The 19,795-nt window shown below is 40.3% G+C and overlaps 1 protein-coding gene across 12 annotated transcripts in view; it reads right to left on the reverse strand.

Moving 5' to 3' along the window:
* Positions 1-19,795, reverse strand: part of LOC108028907 (mitogen-activated protein kinase ERK-A) — a 140,744-nt gene that overhangs the window by 76,919 nt on the left and 44,030 nt on the right. For 10 of the 12 annotated variants that reach the window (XR_007765021.1, XM_050889810.1, XM_050889809.1 and 7 more), the window contains one exon: positions 5,699-5,809. The exons of the other annotated variants lie outside the window; for them this stretch is intronic. Coding sequence is in view for 9 of the 10 variants with exons in the window: in XM_050889810.1 (XP_050745767.1) it covers positions 5,699-5,809 (111 nt within the window). In the remaining variant the exon portion in view is untranslated. The remainder of the gene's footprint in view (positions 1-5,698; positions 5,810-19,795) is intronic. 12 annotated transcript variants of the gene reach the window in all.

The raw sequence follows: 19,795 nt of genomic DNA on the forward strand, positions 1-19,795 counted from the left end.
AAAGTTATAATTTAAAAAAATATATATTCCGAATTTTCCTATAGAAGCTATAAGATATAGTTGTGCGATCCGGCTGATTCCGACTTATATACTACTTGCAAAAGAAAGAAGACTTTTAGGAAAGTTTCAGCCCCATAGCTTTAAAACTGAGAGACTAGTTTGCGTAGAAACGGACGGAAACAATCAATAGATCGACTCAGGAATATAAACAAGGTGAGTTCAAAAGTAAACAGGAATTTTTTAATCTAGCGCCCCCTAGTGACGCCATCTATATGTGTAAACTGGTGCATTAGAATCTGCTCTCGTTTATCGACTTCCAGTAAAATTTCATGACATTTCATCCATTGGTAGAGAGGTTATTGCGTTTTAAGTGTCAGTATGTTTTTGTCATCGAAAATGAGCTTCGAACAAAGAGCCAACATTAAATGCGCCGTTTCGTCGATCGACGCTTGTGTCCGACTATCTGAGCAAAAGTCACATTTTAACCAATAACCACTCCTCGTATTCACCTGATATGGCACCGTGCGATTTCTACCTTTTCGGAAAAATGCATTTGCCGATGAAAGGAAAGCGTTATGCAGACGTAGAGGTCATTCAAAAGGCTTGCACCGGCATACTGGCGGCCATACCGGGCAACGAGCTAAAACACTCGTTCGACATGCTTTTGGACCGTGCAAAACGCTGTATTAAAGCAGAAGGAGACTATTTTGAATAAAATAAATTGATTTTGCCGAAAAAACTATTTTGGCCTAACTATAGGTACCGATAAGATCACTACGTTTCAATTAAAATTCTAGAACTGGTATAATAATAATATAATAAAGTAGATCTGCTATTGGCCGACATATTGACGAAGCCATTACTATCTGCACGGTTTTTTTTCTCCTGAGAAGCCAGCTGGGTATTTGTGAATAAATTAACTGCGAACCGTGTTAACTGGTGCTGAATATTCATCGCCATTAGAATCCAAACATGAAATTGAACTCTTGAAGTCTTATGTTATTAATTTAAATTTGTATATTTACCAATAATCTTAAGTAATGGAATTGAGTTAATATTTCCGTTTAATTTCATTTGTCTAAAACTTTTATTTATAATAATTTTTGTAATTTTCTAGTTTGGTTTTATTGGGTTTTGCCAACACTGCAGCAAATGCTGGAAATAATGTGTCCCCGAAATTGAAAACGAAAATAAAAATGGAATGAAAAAACAAATTAAAACTAAAGCACAAACTCACGGTGTGAATCGAAGTTATAATCAGAGTAAAGTTCATAGATAATTGTGCACGCATACCATATGCACGCATTAGACAATGTCTTTTGATCTTCACCGATAAGAGTATGCAGTGGGTGAAGATGCGGATTCTAGCGGTCCGATGAAAAAAGTCGGCCTGCAGCGTCCACCTGCTACGGCGCGGCTTCCACCAGCGGGCTGCACAGAGACTCACTGTCGCAGCACCGGGAACTCCAGAAGGCATCCGACATCAAGACTCCTCGGCATCATTCTAGATGGCGGGTAAATATGGTTGTTTCACCTTATCTTCAGCTTCCCACGCTTTGCGCCGCATTATGCTCAGCTGGCCAGAGCAGTGTTGGACAACGTTCGCAGAATCAGCTGATCGCAGGACAAAGTGGCAAAAGCTCCCTGCCATGATAGATCGAAACTCAGCAGTAGTTTACATTCGACTGCGGCTTTTCGAACTCCTTGGCAAGAAGTCCGGGATCGAACGAGTTACCTCACTTTTGCCCGGCAGAGGTCTTCCTAGTGCTAAAGGTCAAGGAACTGACTGATTGCCAACCCCTTGCTAATGCTCCTATTCGAGCTCGGACGACACCCGAACCCATTTGCCGTTTTTCTTTTGCACAGTTTCGCCTTTTCTTTTGTACCCAGTTGCCGTCATCTTTGGCTTTGTAAGATTCGCTGATGACAGCCAGCTCCGCCCTACATTCCCTCACTGACTGAAGGAGTAGGTTCTGCGCAGCACGGCAGTGATTCAGGTTTATCCGGATTATTTAATTTTGCGCGGTTTGGCTTCGGCTTTGTGAGGATACCACTTGCTTAGTGGTTCCTCGACTTTGGTCCTCCTTCGGTGCATACAAAGCATACGCTCCTCGCGCTTTTGGATAGCGCTCGCAATGCAGCTGCTTCTCCTAGACCCGCCTTAAGGCTCTCTTTTATTGCCCACGAGCTGGTGTCTTCGCTTCTGTTGAGCTCCAGAAGAAGGTTCCGGTTCGCTGTACGCCTGACCTTGTTTACTCGGGTGCTGTGTTTTTGCAGCTTGCGTACGTTCCTACGGGTGAAATATGACTTGCCATTCGCTTCCACTATAAGGGCGTCCTGGGGCACTCCCCCAAACCGGAGTCTGATGCTCCTTGCTCTCGCTGTTTCGGCCTTTGCATTTCATGCACTCCGTGGCCTCTTTTTGCATGTGGGTGAAGAAAATTCATGCACCTTATTGGAGGGACTTCATCCTTGAGAACGTCGCTTTCATGGTCACACTCATGCGACGCACCTGCATTTCACGGGTGAGAGGGAGGACTTCGTCGAGGAGCCTTCGTTGCAAGGCCCGAATGGGGTGCCCCATTAGCAGTTTAAGGGGGCGAACCTTACCTCAGAGCCTTTGCCACACTAGACGTTGCGCTTCTAAATGAAGGGACGCTCACAATTGTGAGCTCCCTGCTAGCCCGACGTTTTACTGGAGAATCTGCGACTTCTGACCGGCCAGCGACCAAGAGGCAATCCTATACACAATGGGCATATGCCCGGGACCAGGAACCCTGAACAGATTAGTCAAGGGCTACCGCCAGGAGAAGCTAAACGTCGAGGAGATGAGCAAGTGCCTCGCTGACGAGGACTTGGTGGAACTCTGAAATAGCGAAGCCTCGAGACAGAAGAGCTCTTCAACGGTTAAGAAGGCCACACACATCGCCTTCAGGAAAGCCAGGAGGTAACTGAAGCACGCCATTTTGGACAGCAAACGAGAAGTTTGGTGGGGCCTACTGACCCTTGCTTCCTTTCTTCGGGTAGCGTCAAGGGGAGAGTACTGAAGCCTCCTATAAGTCAATTTGTCTGCTTAACACAGTTTTGGAAGTGTTCAAAAAGCTTATCAGGAAACGAATAAAATTGGCCGTAGATGCGGCTGGTGGCCTATCTTCCATCCAGTTTGGTTTCCGGAAAGGAAAGTCCACAATAGACGCCATCCGAACGGTCACCGGGATAGCTGCGGAAACAATAAGCGGGAAATGCAGTACAAACAAATACTGCCTTCTAGTCACGCTGGACATCAAGAATGAACTCAACACTGGACAAGGATTATGCAGGCGCTAAGGCGGCAAAGGAACCTGGCGTACCTCTGCAAAATGGTCCTGCTGTTCGATACAAGCGACGGCCTAAATGAGTAAAACCACTATCGCAAGAGAAATTTACTATCGCGTAGGACATTCTCGTAGAATCGGACTCGTAGCTTTGTTTTGACTGCGTGTGGAATCGGACGTGTCCGCGGATTTTAAAAAAATAGAGAAAGAGCAATATCGGTCTGAGATTTGTTTCTTTTTTGTAAGGGAAGTGGCACAATGAAATAAAAGATGCCGGTGACTCTTCTCCTTCGATGGCGACCGTCAAAAATTGGTTTAATGAGTTTCAACGAGGTCGCACGTCGGTTTTTAATAAGCCACGACCAGATGCCCCGAAAACGGCTACCACGGAGGATAACGTGACAAAAATCCACGATCTCGTACCGCCGAATGAAGATACGCGAGATATCTGAGACAGTAGGCATTTTAAAAGACCGCGTGGGTTATATCCTGCATGAAATTTTGGGCATGAGAAAACTAACTGCGCGATGAGTGCCGCGTTTGCTCACTCCGGACAACAAACGCAACCGTAAGACCACTTCAGTGTTTGACGCTGTTTAAGCGCAATCCGTAGGAGTTTCTGTGTCGTTTCGTGACCGTCGGCGAAACATGGATCCACTGGTACACACCAGAAACCAAGGAACAGTCGAAACAGTGGACTACACCACCTGCGAGCCTGCTCCGAAGAAGGCGAAGAAAGTTGATGGCCACCGTTTTTTGGAATTCACAAGGTGTGATCTACATCGACTACCTGGAGAAGGGCAAAACGGTCACAGGGCTGTACTATGCCGAATTATTTAGTCGCCTATACAAGGGACGGATGCCCATCCTGCGGCTCTGTAATCGAGAAGGACACGCACCGCGTCTCGCTCTCGTACTCGTTTCGTAAGGTTGTGTATCTGAGTGCTTTTTGCATTGAACTTTGCCTGTAGAGAAAGCGGGCTTCACTCTCTCGATACTCTCTACCTAGGAGCTCCCTTTGCGACGCCAGTTTATCGTCGATCAGCTGTAAAAGTTCCGTCTTGATTTTCTTCCGTCGACTCGTGAATTTTACTTCAATTTTTTTCAGAATTTGTGTGTCCGACGTACGAGCTACCTTGATTTCGACATTCGATTTGATGCATGTTGTTGTTTTGCTACATTTTAAGTTTGAGTGAATTGTGTTATTGTAAAAGTTATTGATTTGAATTTGTTTTCGTTAGTTTCAAAGTTGTGTGTAAAGGTTTTTTTTTTTATATTTACACTTTCTCACCAAAAGTTTAGTTTAGTTTTTTATACAAAAATATTGATATTACTCTCACGGTTTGACCGCTAAATGATAACGGACCACAGCGAATTTATAGTCCGATAAAAATTGGCAATCCACGTAGTAACGAAGCGTACCACGAGGGTGTGCGAATATGATATATATACACGAATAAATGAAGATCTACAGTAATCGTCCGATGGTGAGTGATACATCAATTGAAAGCAAGATGAAAGAAACTAAAAGCATTGCATACCAAGATTATATTTAAATTAATTTGCTTGTGAAAGAGAGTGCTGGTGTAAAAGTGAAAATTTGGAAAATGTGATCTTTTGTGGCCAGTGGGGATATATTCACCCGCTATTAACCTAATTATATTCTCACTTTAAATACGCGTAGAACAACTGTCAAAATCGGAGGCTTCGTTCAAAAATAATAAGCAATACAAGATTTGGAAGGTGCTCTCAAAATGAAAACACAATTTGATAGTGAATTTGTCCGTTTGTCCCAATATTATGGTTAAGGATCTTAGAAATTTCTATTACTTTTGGAAAACCTAGATAGTTTGACGAGAAAACTATAAGCTTAAATAGCTTAATTGTGTACACCCGAAACTTGTGAACTACTAAGTCTACAGACCGAATAAGTAAATTTTAGTGTTTTTTGTATTTATTTAAAATACCTAGTAAAAAGGTAAATGTTATCCAATCGTTCTCATGGTTATCGTTTAAATAATATAATACTAAAAAATGTGTACACGTAAGAGTAAAAAATAATATGTCAAAAAACACCAACGGTTAGTTTTTTACACCGTTTTTAAATATTTTTTTTTCGATTATTTCAATGAGATTTATAGGATAACGTACATAAGTAATAGAAAATTTTTTTTGGGAAGGTTTGTTACTAAAATTTTAAAACAGAAACTATATTTCGCGTATAAACTAACGGACTAGATCAACTGGTCTTGTGATGCTGATGAAAAGTATATAAAAGTACATATATAATGATCGGTTCTTTAAAGGATTACTTGCGTATATTTGATAAACTTTTGCTTACAAGGTAATAAAAACTATATTTGCATACAGGAGTATATTCTTACCTGTGTTTTCAGTAGTTTATACAAATCTGTCTCCATCAAACACTGTACAATATAAACATCTCTCATTTGATCTATACTATCAACTCGAAGAATGTCTCGGATATCAATAATCTAAAACGCAATAAATATTTTTTACATTATTTATAATATTTTAAATTTAATTAATAGTTTGTTTAGTAACATGATTTTTTCTTTAATCTATTATAAACAAGTACTTTTTGACTAACCTTATGCCAATAACTCTAATAGGTCCCAAGCCAAATGTTTTTACTTTTCGATTTCAATCGCGCCCACCCCAGTTTTTTATCTTCATATAGATAAGTTTCTTTCGTTGGTTACTAAGCTGGTAAATATCACTGTGGACGGCAGTCCATATACTCCTATATATACACGAAGAAATGAAAATCTACTGTGAACGTCCGATTGCTACGAGTTATACATCAGTTGAAAGGTAATGCTAAGACTAAAAGGATTACATACCAAGACTTTAAAAAAATCTATTGGAGAATGTGCAAAAGGTAAAATTTGGAAAAGTTGATCTGTTCATTCTCTATTAACCTAGTTAAATTCTCACTAATAATACGCGTCGAATAACCCCTCAACTGTGAAAATACGCGTCGAATAACATCTCAATTGTCAAAATAGCAAAACAAGATTTTCGGGGTCTTTTCAAAATGAAAATTATATTTTGTTTGTCAGTTTGATCCAAAACGTTATTTTAGAGTCCTGAAAATTTTAGACGATGTTAAACAGCTCAATATAAGAAACATTAGTTCTACCACTTTTAATAAACTAGTGTAGCAGGATTGCTACGTCGTAGTATGTATGTATGTGTAGGTTATTGTATTCCTTCTAGATAAGTCGTGTAAGTTCTAAGAATAAGTTGTTGTTCTTGTACGATGCCGCTCACTGTTCTCTAACTCTCTCTCTTAATCTCATCGCTCTCACACTCTCTCAGTGAATCGGGGGTTGATGCGGATCGTGAGCTGAGAGCGAGTTGAACGCCGACCGTGATCCTGAACAGACCAAATTAAATTAAATAAAAGAAAAGAGAAGACTAGAAGTCATATTTGTGTTGGTGTTTAATTTCAGGGGAATGCGTTATACCCATACACTAGCTAGAGTTTAGCAAAAAAATTTAAGACAAGAAAGGAAGTTAACTTCGGTAAGTCTAAGTTTGTGTACCCTTGCAGTTATGGAATTGAACAACTTTAGTAAATAATTTTTTCTTATTATTTACCCACTAATTTCCCGATTGCTCCTATGACAGCTACATGATATAGTCGTCCGATTTTGATGAAATTTAATTCAAAATTAAGAACTAATTAAATATATTATTTTCCCACCAGTTTTCCGATCGCTCCTATGACAGCTGTATGATATAGTCGTCCGATTTTGATAAAATTTGATTTGAAATTCAGAAATAATTTAAATATGTTATTTCCAAGCTTAGAAGGTTATATGTTAAAAAACACGAAGATATAACTTTTCAATATTATTTTACCACTACTTTTCCGATTGTTCCTATGGGAGCTACATGATATAGACTTCCGATTTTGATAAAATTTAATTCGAAATTATTTCCAAGCTTAAAAAGTTAAATGTTAAAAAACTCCGAGGATATAATTTTTTAAAAATTTTTTCCCCGATAGTTCCTATGGGAGCTATAATATATAGTTGTCCGATCCGGCTGGTTCCGGAAAGTTTCAGTCCGATAGCTTTAAAATGGAGAGATTAGTTTGCGTAGAAACGGACGGACAGACGGACATGGCCAGATCGACTCGTCTTGTGACGCTGATCAAGAATATATACTTTATGGGGTCGGAAACGTCTCCTTCACTGCGTTGTTGGTGCTGAATATTCATCGCCATTAGAATCCAAACATGAAATTGAACTCTTGAAGTCTTGTTATTAATCTAAATTTGTATATTTACCAATAATCTTAAGTAATGGAATTGAGTTTATATTTACGTTTAATTTCATTTGTCTAAAACTTTTATTTATAATAATTTTTGTAATTTTCTAGTTTGGTTTTATTGGGTTTTGCCAACACTGCAGCAAATGCTGGAAATAATGTGTCCCCGAAATTGAAAACGAAAATAAAAATGGAATGAAAAAACAAATTAAAACTAAAGCACAAACTCACGGTGTGAATCGAAGTTATAATCAGAGTAAAGTTCATAGATAATTGTGCACGCATACCATATGCACGCATTAGACAATGTCTTTTGATCTTCACCGATAAGAGTATGCAGTGGGTGAAGATGCGGATTCTAGCGGTCCGATGAAAAAAGTCGGCCTGCAGCGTCCACCTGCTACGGCGCGGCTTCCACCAGCGGGCTGCACAGAGACTCGCTGTCGCAGCACCGGGAACTCCAGAAGGCATCCGACATCAAGACTCCTCGGCATCATTCTAGATGGCGGGTAAATATGGTTGTTTCACCTTATCTTCAGCTTCCCACGCTTTGCGCCGCATTATGCTCAGCTGGCCAGAGCAGTGTTGGACAACGTTCGCAGAATCAGCTGATCGCAGGACAAAGTGGCAAAAGCTCCCTGCCATGATAGATCGAAACTCAGCAGTAGTTTACATTCGACTGCGGCTTTTCGAACTCCTTGGCAAGAAGTCCGGGATCGAACGAGTTACCTCACTTTTGCCCGGCAGAGGTCTTCCTAGTGCTAAAGGTCAAGGAACTGACTGATTGCCAACCCCTTGCTAATGCTCCTATTCGAGCTCGGACGACACCCGAACCCATTTGCCGTTTTTCTTTTGCACAGTTTCGCCTTTTCTTTTGTACCCAGTTGCCGTCATCTTTGGCTTTGTAAGATTCGCTGATGACAGCCAGCTCCGCCCTACATTCCCTCACTGACTGAAGGAGTAGGTTCTGCGCAGCACGGCAGTGATTCAGGTTTATCCGGATTATTTAATTTTGCGCGGTTTGGCTTCGGCTTTGTGAGGATACCACTTGCTTAGTGGTTCCTCGACTTTGGTCCTCCTTCGGTGCATACAAAGCATACGCTCCTCGCGCTTTTGGATAGCGCTCGCAATGCAGCTGCTTCTCCTAGACCCGCCTTAAGTCTCTAGTTTATTGCCCACGAGCTGGTGTCTTCGCTTCTGTTGAGCTCCAGAAGAAGGTTCCGGTTCGCTGTACGCCTGACCTTGTTTACTCGGGTGCTGTGTTTTTGCAGCTTGCGTACGTTCCTACGGGTGAAATATGACTTGCCATTCGCTTCCACTATAAGGGCGTCCTGGGGCACTCCCCCAAACCGGAGTCTGATGCTCCTTGCTCTCGCTGTTTCGGCCTTTGCATTTCATGCACTCCGTGGCCTCTTTTTGCATGTGGGTGAAGAAAATTCATGCACCTTATTGGAGGGACTTCATCCTTGAGAACGTCGCTTTCATGGTCACACTCATGCGACGCACCTGCATTTCACGGGTGAGAGGGAGGACTTCGTCGAGGAGCCTTCGTTGCAAGGCCCGAATGGGGTGCCCCATTAGCAGTTTAAGGGGGCGAACCTTACCTCAGAGCCTTTGCCACACTAGACGTTGCGCTTCTAAATGAAGGGACGCTCACAATTGTGAGCTCCCTGCTAGCCCGACGTTTTACTGGAGAATCTGCGACTTCTGACCGGCCAGCGACCAAGAGGCAATCCTATACACAATGGGCATATGCCCGGGACCAGGAACCCTGAACAGATTAGTCAAGGGCTACCGCCAGGAGAAGCTAAACGTCGAGGAGATGAGCAAGTGCCTCGCTGACGAGGACTTGGTGGAACTCTGAAATAGCGAAGCCTCGAGACAGAAGAGCTCTTCAACGGTTAAGAAGGCCACACACATCGCCTTCAGGAAAGCCAGGAGGTAACTGAAGCACGCCATTTTGGACAGCAAACGAGAAGTTTGGTGGGGCCTACTGACCCTTGCTTCCTTTCTTCGGGTAGCGTCAAGGGGAGAGTACTGAAGCCTCCTATAAGTCAATTTGTCTGCTTAACACAGTTTTGGAAGTGTTCAAAAAGCTTATCAGGAAACGAATAAAATTGGCCGTAGATGCGGCTGGTGGCCTATCTTCCATCCAGTTTGGTTTCCGGAAAGGAAAGTCCACAATAGACGCCATCCGAACGGTCACCGGGATAGCTGCGGAAACAATAAGCGGGAAATGCAGTACAAACAAATACTGCCTTCTAGTCACGCTGGACATCAAGAATGAACTCAACACTGGACAAGGATTATGCAGGCGCTAAGGCGGCAAAGGAACCTGGCGTACCTCTGCAAAATGGTCCTGCTGTTCGATACAAGCGACGGCCTAAATGAGTAAAACCACTATCGCAAGAGAAATTTACTATCGCGTAGGACATTCTCGTAGAATCGGACTCGTAGCTTTGTTTTGACTGCGTGTGGAATCGGACGTGTCCGCGGATTTTAAAAAAATGGAGAAAGAGCAATATCGGTCTGAGATTCGTTTCTTTTTTGTAAGGGAAGTGGCGCAACGAAATAAAAGATGCCGGTGACTCTTCTCCTTCGATGGCGACCGTCAAAAATTGGTTTAATGAGTTTCAACAAGGTCGCACGTCGGTTTTTAATAAGCCACGACCAGATGCCCCGAAAACGGCTACCACGGAGGATAACGTGACAAAAATCCACGATCTCGTACCGCCGAATGAAGATACGCGAGATATCTGAGACAGTAGGCATTTTAAAAGACCGCGTGGGTTATATCCTGCTTGAAATTTTGAGCATGAGAAAACTAACTGCGCGATGAGTGCCGCGTTTGCTCACTCCGGACAACAAACGCAACCGTAAGACCACTTCAGTGTTTGACGCTGTTTAAGCGCAATCCGTAGGAGTTTCTGTGTCGTTTCGTGACCGTCGGCGAAACATGGATCCACTGGTACACACTAGAAACCAAGGAGCAGTCGAAACAGTGGACTACACCACCTGCGAGCCTGCTCCGAAGAAGGCGAAGAAAGTTGATGGCCACCGTTTTTGGAATTCACAAGGTGTGATCTACATCGTACTATGCCGAATTATTTGGTCGTCGCCTATACAAGGGACGGATGCCCATCCTGCGGCTCTGTAATCGAGCCGGACACGCACCGCGTCTCGCTCTCGTACTCGTTTCGTAAGGTTGTGTATCTGAGTGCTTTTTGCATTGAACTTTGCCTGTAGAGAAAGCGGGCTTCACTCTCTCGATACTCTCTACCTAGTAGCTCCCTTTGCGACGCCAGTTTATCGTCGATCAGCTGTAAAAGTTCCGTCTTGATTTTCTTCCGTCGACTCGTGAATTTTACTTCAATTTTTTTTCAGAAATTGTGTGTCCGACGTGCGAGCTACCTTGATTTCGACATTCGATTTGATGCATGTTGTTGTTTTGCTTCATTTTAAGTTTGAGTGAATTGTGTTATTGTATAAGTTATAGATTTGAGTTTGTTTTCGTTAGTTTCAAAGTTTTTGTGCATTGCAGTAAATGTGTGTAAAGGTTTTTTTCTTTTATATTTACACTTTCTCACCAAAAATTTAGTTTATTTTTTTATACAAAAATATTTATATTACTCTCACGGTTTGACCGCTAAATGATCACGGACCACAGCCAATTTATAGAAGGTTATATGGTGAAAAACACCAAATATTTAAGAAAAAAGACTTTTGGAAAGTTAAAGCCCGATAGCTTTAAAATTAAGAGACTGTTTGCGTAGAAACGGGAGGTCGGACAGACTTGAAAAGGTCGACTCTTCTAGTGATGCTGATCAAGAATATATACACTTAATGGGGTCCTTCAATGCGCTGCAAAATTCTGACTGAAATCATTATACCCTCTGCAAGAGTATAAAAATACGCGAATAGTACCGTATATCATAAAAATTTAATAAATATGTTAGTTACGAAAGATTTTCAGAGTTTTTTTGTGGTTTCACAAAGAGACATATTCCACATTGAATAAAATTTCATAAAAAGTTTGTTTTCTAAATTTGAATGTTTACAAAGGCTTTCATAGCCATTGCCTATGAACGATGTTTTGGGATTTGTCCACTAGTGCAATAATAAGAGCCAAAAGAGCTAACTCTTGAACAGGCTATAGTAACTGACAATTATAAATACAAGCTTTAAGGTTATACCTTGTAATCTAAGGGCCTTAATAAAATCGATTTGATATCTAATCGCAGTTTAGAATTAACAATTGATCACCGAATATCTTCTTTTCAATATCTCTGTTGTTCTTAGTTATTTGCCTGAGTTAGATTTATTCATTGGAATAATAATTACATATATTACTTTGTCTAATGAATTTCCATTTTAATTTTGTGATAAATTGTATTAAAATGAAAAGAAAGCACTATCAGTGCTTTAAATGGATAGTGTTGTGATTGTGATATTTCCTACACTGATAGTAAGATTATACTATACGGCGAAATGAAAAACTAAATATACTTATACCTTAGAAGTTTCCCTTACCTCCCTACCCCTCTTTTTATCAGACATATTGGACTGAATAGCGACTCATAATATATATGGACGTTGATGCACTTCGAACAGTACAAACAAGTGGCCCAACGACACCAAGCACGTGCTTGTTATGCGCGGCTTTTATCAATTTGGGCAAAAAATGCGAGTTCGCGAGGAAGATACATACATAAAACAATAGAGACGGGACACAAATGAAAATAAAAGGCATAACTAAGAATTAAGCAAATGAGTTAAAATATTAGTTTTTAATACCGGGATAGATGTTGAAATGCAAATTAAATGATAAAGTTTATTATAGTTATTACATAGAACGCGAAAGGGCTCGTGCAGACGAAAATTTGATGTACGAGGTGTGTTCAAAAAGTAAGGTGACTTTTCAAATTTCGCGGGCAACATATTTTCGATAATCGATTTTTTTGTTTTGTTATGTTGGTACACTCTTCATCAACATCTGTACCAAGTTTCAATTGAATTCCCTTTTTTGTTTAGTTGTGAGACGCGTAAAGGTAACAAGTTGTTTTGCGTGCTCAACGATTTTTTACTATCGAAAAATATGGACAAAGGATTTGCATCAAATTTTGTGTAAAAAATAAAATTAAGTGCTCCGAAACATTTGAAATGTTGACAGTGGCATACGGTGAAACTGTTCTGAGTAAAAAAATGTTTACAAGTGGTACAAACTCTTCCAAGATGGCAGGGAAGATGCCAATGACGAGACTATCTCTGGACGCTGAAGATGTTGGTATATCGCTTGGCTCGTGCCATGAAATTTTTTCAAACGTTTTGGGCATGAGCTGTGTGTCAGCGAAGTTTGTTCCAAAATTGCTGAATTTTGACCAAAAGAACCGTCGCATTATCATCGCTCAAGAGCGGTTGGATGACGTCAACAACGACCCAGATTTACTCAAAAGGGTCATAACTGGTGACGAATCATGGGTATATGGTTATGATATCGAAACCAAAGCCCAATCGTCCCAATGGAAGAGCCCACGTGCGACAAGACCGAAAAAAGCACGCCAAGTTCAATCAAATGTCAAAGTTTTGATCACTGTATTCTTCGATTACCATGGCGTGGTGAATCAGGAGTTCTTACCACATGGTCGTACGGTCAATAAGCAGTATTATCCGGAAGCCCGACGTTTTACTGGAGAATCTGCGACTTCTGACCGGCCAGCGACCACGAGGCAATCCTATACACAATGGGCATATGCCCGGGACCAGGAACCCTGAACAGATTAGTCAAGGGCTACCGCCAGGAGAAGCTAAACGTCGAAGAGATGAGCAAGTGCCTCGCTGACGAGGACTTGGTGGAACTCTGAAATAGCGAAGCCTCGAGACAAAAGAGGTCTTCAACGGTTAAAAAGGCCACACACATCGCCTTCAGGAAAGCCAGGAGGTAACTGAAGCACGCCATTTTGGACAGCAAACGAGAAGTTTGGTGGGGCCTACTGACCCTTGCTTCCTTTCTTCGGGTAGCGTCAAGGGGAGAGTACTGAAGCCTCCTACAAGTCAATTTGTCTGCTTAACACAGTTTTGGAAGTGTTCAAAAAGCTTATCAGGAAACGAATAAAACTGGCCGTAGATGCGGCTGGTGGCCTATCTTCCATCCAGTTTGGTTTCCGGAAAGGAAAGTCCACAATAGACGCCATCCGAACGGTCACCGGGATAGCTGCGGAAACAATAAGCGGGAAATGCAGTACAAACAAATACTGCCTTCTAGTCACGCTGGACATCAAGAATGAACTCAACACTGGACAAGGATTATGCAGGCGCTAAGGCGGCAAAGGAACCTGGCGTACCTCTGCAAAATGGTCCTGCTGTTCGATACAAGCGACGGCCTAAATGAGTAAAACCACTATCGCAAGAGAAATTTACTATCGCGTAGGACATTCTCGTAGAATCGGACTCGTAGCTTTGTTTTGACTGCGTGTGGAATCGGACGTGTCCGCGGATTTTAAAAAAATGGAGAAAGAGCAATATCGGTCTGAGATTCGTTTCTTTTTTGTAAGGGAAGTGGCGCAACGAAATAAAAGATGCCGGTGACTCTTCTCCTTCGATGGCGACCGTCAAAAATTGGTTTAATGAGTTTCAACGAGGTCGCACGTCGGTTTTTAATAAGCCACGACCAGATGCCCCGAAAACGGCTACCACGGAGGATAACGTGACAAAAATCCACGATCTCGTACCGCCGAATGAAGATACGCGAGATATCTGAGACAGTAGGCATTTTAAAAGACCGCGTGGGTTATATCCTGCTTGAAATTTTGAGCATGAGAAAACTAATTGCGCGATGAGTGCCGCGTTTGCTCACTCCGGACAACAAACGCAACCGTAAGACCACTTCAGTGTTTGACGCTGTTTAAGCGCAATCCGTAGGAGTTTCTGTGTCGTTTCGTGACCGTCGGCGAAACATGGATCCACTGGTACACACTAGAAACCAAGGAGCAGTCGAAACAGTGGACTACACCACCTGCGAGCCTGCTCCGAAGAAGGCGAAGAAAGTTGATGGCCACCGTTTTTGGAATTCACAAGGTGTGATCTACATCGTACTATGCCGAATTATTTGGTCGTCGCCTATACAAGGGACGGATGCCCATCCTGCGGCTCTGTAATCGAGCCGGACACGCACCGCGTCTCGCTCTCGTACTCGTTTCGTAAGGTTGTGTATCTGAGTGCTTTTTGCATTGAACTTTGCCTGTAGAGAAAGCGGGCTTCACTCTCTCGATACTCTCTACCTAGTAGCTCCCTTTGCGACGCCAGTTTATCGTCGATCAGCTGTAAAAGTTCCGTCTTGATTTTCTTCCGTCGACTCGTGAATTTTACTTCAATTTTTTTTCAGAAATTGTGTGTCCGACGTGCGAGCTACCTTGATTTCGACATTCGATTTGATGCATGTTGTTGTTTTGCTTCATTTTAAGTTTGAGTGAATTGTGTTATTGTATAAGTTATAGATTTGAGTTTGTTTTCGTTAGTTTCAAAGTTTTTGTGCATTGCAGTAAATGTGTGTAAAGGTTTTTTTCTTTTATATTTACACTTTCTCACCAAAAATTTAGTTTATTTTTTTATACAAAAATATTTATATTACTCTCACGGTTTGACCGCTAAATGATCACGGACCACAGCCAATTTATAGAAGGTTATATGGTGAAAAACACCAAATATTTAAGAAAAAAGACTTTTGGAAAGTTAAAGCCCGATAGCTTTAAAATTAAGAGACTGTTTGCGTAGAAACGGGAGGTCGGAGACTTGAAAAGGTCGACTCTTCTAGTGATGCTGATCAAGAATATATACACTTAATGGGGTCCTTCAATGCGTTGCAAAATTCTGACTGAAATCATTATACCCTCTGCAAGAGTATAAAAATACGCGAATAGTACCGTATATCATAAAAATTTAAAAAATATGTTAGTTACGAAAGATTTTCAGAGTTTTTTTGTGGTTTCACAAAGAGACATATTCCACATTGAATAAAATTTCATAAAAAGTTTCTTTTCTAAATTTGAATGTTTACAAAGGCTTTCATAGCCATTGCCTATGAACGATGTTTTGGGATTTGTCCACTAGTGCAATAAAAGGAGCCAAAAGAGCTAACTCTTGAACATGCTATAGTAACTGACAATTATAAATACAAGCTTTAAGGTTATATCTTGTAATCTAAGGGCCTTAATAAAATCGATTTGATATCTAATCGCAGTTTAGAATTGACAATTGATCACCGAATATCTTCTTTTCAATATCTCTGTTGTTCTTAGTTATTTGCCTGAGTTAGATTTATTCATTGGAATAATAATTAGATATATTACTTTGTCTAATGAATTTCCATTTTAATTTTGTGATAAATTGTATTAAAATGAAAAGAAAGCACTATCAGTGCTTTAAATGGATGGTGTTGTGAATGTGATATTTCCTACACTGATAGTAAGATTATACTATACGGCGAAATGAAAAACTAAATATACTTATACCTTAGAAGTTTCCCTTACTTCCCTACCCCTCTTTTTATCAGACATATTGGACTGAATAGCGACTCATAATATATATGGACGTTGATGCACTTCGAACAGTACAAACAAGTGGCCCAACGACACCAAGCACGTGCTTGTTATGCGCGGGGCCCTTTTATCAATTTAGGCAAAAAATGCGAGTTCGCGAGGAAGATACATACATAAAACAATAGAGACGGGACACAAATGAAAATAAAAGGCATAACTAAGAATTAAGCAAATGAGTTAAAATATTAGTTTTTAATACCGGGATAGATGTTGAAATGCAAATTAAATGATAAAGTTTATTATAGTTATTACATAGAACGCGAAAGGGCTCGTGCAGACGAAAATTTGATGTACGAGGTGTGTTCAAAAAGTAAGGTGACTTTTCAAATTTCGCGGGCAACATATTTTCGATAATCGATTTTTTTGTTTTGTTATGTTGGTACACTCTTCCCTAACATCTGTACCAAGTTTCAATTGAATTCCCTTTTTTGTTTAGTTGTGAGACGCGTAAAGGTAACAAGTTGTTTTGCGTGCTCAACGATTTTTTACTATCGAAAAATATGGACAAAGGATTTGCATCAAATTTTGTGTAAAAAATAAAATTAAGTGCTCCCAAACACTTCAAATGTTGACAGTGGCATACGGTGAAACTGTTGTGATTAAAAAAAATGTTTACAAGTGGTAAAAACTCTTTTAAGATGGCCGGGAAGATGCCAATGACGAGCCTCGCCCTAAATGCCCAAGCACGTCAACAACTGATAAAAACGTTCAAGCAGTGAAGAAAATTGTTTTGGAAAATCGTCGAATCACTGTCAGAGAAGTTGCTGAAGATGTCGGTATATCGCTTGGCTCGTGCCATGAAATTTTTTCAAACGTTTTGGGCATGAGTCGTGTGTCAGCGAAGTTTGTTCCAAAATTGCTGAATTTTGACCAAAAGAACCGTCGCATGAACATCGCTCAAGAGCTGTTGGATGACGTCAACGACGACCCAGATTTACTCAAAAGGGTCATAACTGGTGACGAATCTTGGGTATATGGTTATGATATCGAAACCAAAGACCAATCGTCACAATGGAAGAGCTCAGGTGAGCCAAGACCGAAAAAAGCACGCCAAGTTCGATCAAATGTCAAAGTTTTGATCACTGTATTCTTCGATTACCATGGCGTGGTGCATCAGGAGTTCTTACCATATGGTCGTACGGTTAATAAACAGTATTATCTGGAAGTTATGCGCCGTTTTTGAGAAGCAATACGAAAGAAACGTCCAGAATTGTGGAAAAACAATTCATGGCTTTTGCATCACGATAATGCCCCTGCTCACTCATCTTTGCTTGTGAGAGTTTTTTGGCCCGAAACAACACCACAATAATGCCTCAGCCACCATATTCACCGGATTTGGCCCCATGTGACTTTTCCTTGTTCCCAAAACTAAAGAGACCTATGAAAGGACGGAGAAATCTCCGCAACGATTGAAGAGATAAAGACTGCATCGCTGGAAGAGCTCAAGGCTATACCGAAAAGTGCTTATGGGAAGAGCTTTGAAGATTGGAAAAACCGTTGGCATAAGTGTATTGTATCTGAGGGGGATTACTTTGAAGGGGACAACATTAATATTGATAAATAAATTATTAGGTTTTTTTTTAATACAAAGTCACCTAACTTTTTGAACACACCTCGTACATCGTGGCAAATTTAGAGGATAATAATTTCGTGTTAGTCTAACGGGAACGTTGAATGTTAGGCGGTTTAAAAGTTCTGCAGAATCAATGTCACCTCTTATAAGATTTTGTATAAAAATAGTACCAAGCATTGTTCTACGATTTACAAGTGTAGGTAAATTAAGCAATTTTAATCTACTCTCGTAGGAAGGAAGCCTTACGTTTTGATCCCAGTTCAAACTACGCAGGGCAAAAAAGAGAAATTTTTTTTGTACCGACTCAATACGATTGATATGCACTTGAAAATAGGACGGTCAAGGGAGGTAAATAATTATTTGATCGTATAAGGGTCATCAAATTCTTTTGACCAACGCTTTATAAACCCAAGAACACTCGTGGCTTTGTTAACAGTGGACATAATGTGGCAGTCAAATTTAAGTTTAGGGTCAAGAAGAACACCTAAATCGTTAACTGAATATATACGGTCAAGTGGCGTATTTTTAAGAAAGTAACTGGTAAACGTAGGAGTACCCCTATAAAAAGTCATAACGTTGCATTTTAGGCAGTTCAAATTTAAAAGGTTGTACTCACACCATCCATGAAAACAATCAATATCCGACTGTAAGTTAAATCCCGACGCTATATCATTATATGATAAACAAAGCTTAACATCATCAGCATACATTAGTACACGAGAATGTGTTATGATTGAGGGAAGATCGTTAATAAACAATGTAAACAGCAAAGGGCCCAAATAACTACCCTGAGGCACTCCAGATGTCATGTAGATCAATTTTGAAACAGCATTCTTGAATATAACCCTCTTAGTCCTACCATTCAAGTAACATGAAATCCAAGATAATAGATTACCAGGAAACCCAAGCTGATCTAATTTAAATAAAAGATGTGAGTGGTTAACGGAGTCAAAGGCCTTACTAAAATCTGTGTCAGTCTGGATTTTTTCTTAAACACATTTATTACAATAGTTGACAATTCAAGTAGGTTGGTGGTGGTCGATCTTGGCTTAACAAAACCATGCTGACACGCTGATATAAGCGAGGAACATAAATGTTGCAAATGAGAAGTGATAATACGTTTAAATACTTTAGGAATTGCCGACAATTTAGAAATACCTCTATAATTTTGGGCATCTGCCTTCGCACCTTTTTTATGGAGTGGAATAATAAAAGAGTCCTTCCAGATAGAAGGAAAAACTGATGATGAAATAGACAAATTAAAAAGTTTAAGAACCATTTGTAGGTTGACGCAAATTAATAACAAAAAAAATACTTTTAAAAATGATAATTAAAAATAAACTTGAGTTTTATTTAATGAAATAATAACGACATCTTAAAGGTAAATACATTTTAAAAGGAGGAAGCAAGTTAACAGCAAGTTTGTATACCCTTGCAGTTATAAGAGATAATCAACGTAAGTAACACCATGTGAAATTTTTAAGGATTGTTGTTGGCTTCAGTGATATAAAAAAATGTCATTGTTTTTGACAGCTATATTTTACAATCATCAGATTTTTACTACATTTTATTCGAAATTCTTTAAAATAAAAACAAAAGGATATTCTCAATATTATAAGATAACAAGAAAGGAAGTTAATTTCTGCAAGCCGAAGTTTGTATGCAGAGGGTATAATGATTTCAGTCAGAAGTTTGCAACGCAGTGAAGGAGACGTTTCCGACCCCATAAAGTATATATTCTTGATCAGCGTCACAAAACGAGTCGATCTAGCCGTGTCCGTCTGTCCGTCCGTTTCTACGCAAACTAGTCTCTCAGTTTTAAAGCTATCGGGCTGAAATTTTCCTAAAAGTCTTCTTTTTAGTGCAGGTAGTATATAAGTCGGAACCAGCCGGAACGGACAACTAAATTTTTAGCTGCCATAGGAACATCGGGGAAAAAATGTAAAAAAAATATATCGGATGACTTATCATATAGCCATATAAACTATCAAAAAATTTGTTGGAAAATAATATTA

The sequence above is a fragment of the Drosophila biarmipes genome, unplaced genomic scaffold (genome assembly GCF_025231255.1).
Source record: "Drosophila biarmipes strain raj3 unplaced genomic scaffold, RU_DBia_V1.1 ptg000007l, whole genome shotgun sequence".
In the NCBI taxonomy this organism is placed as follows: domain Eukaryota; kingdom Metazoa; phylum Arthropoda; class Insecta; order Diptera; family Drosophilidae; genus Drosophila; species Drosophila biarmipes.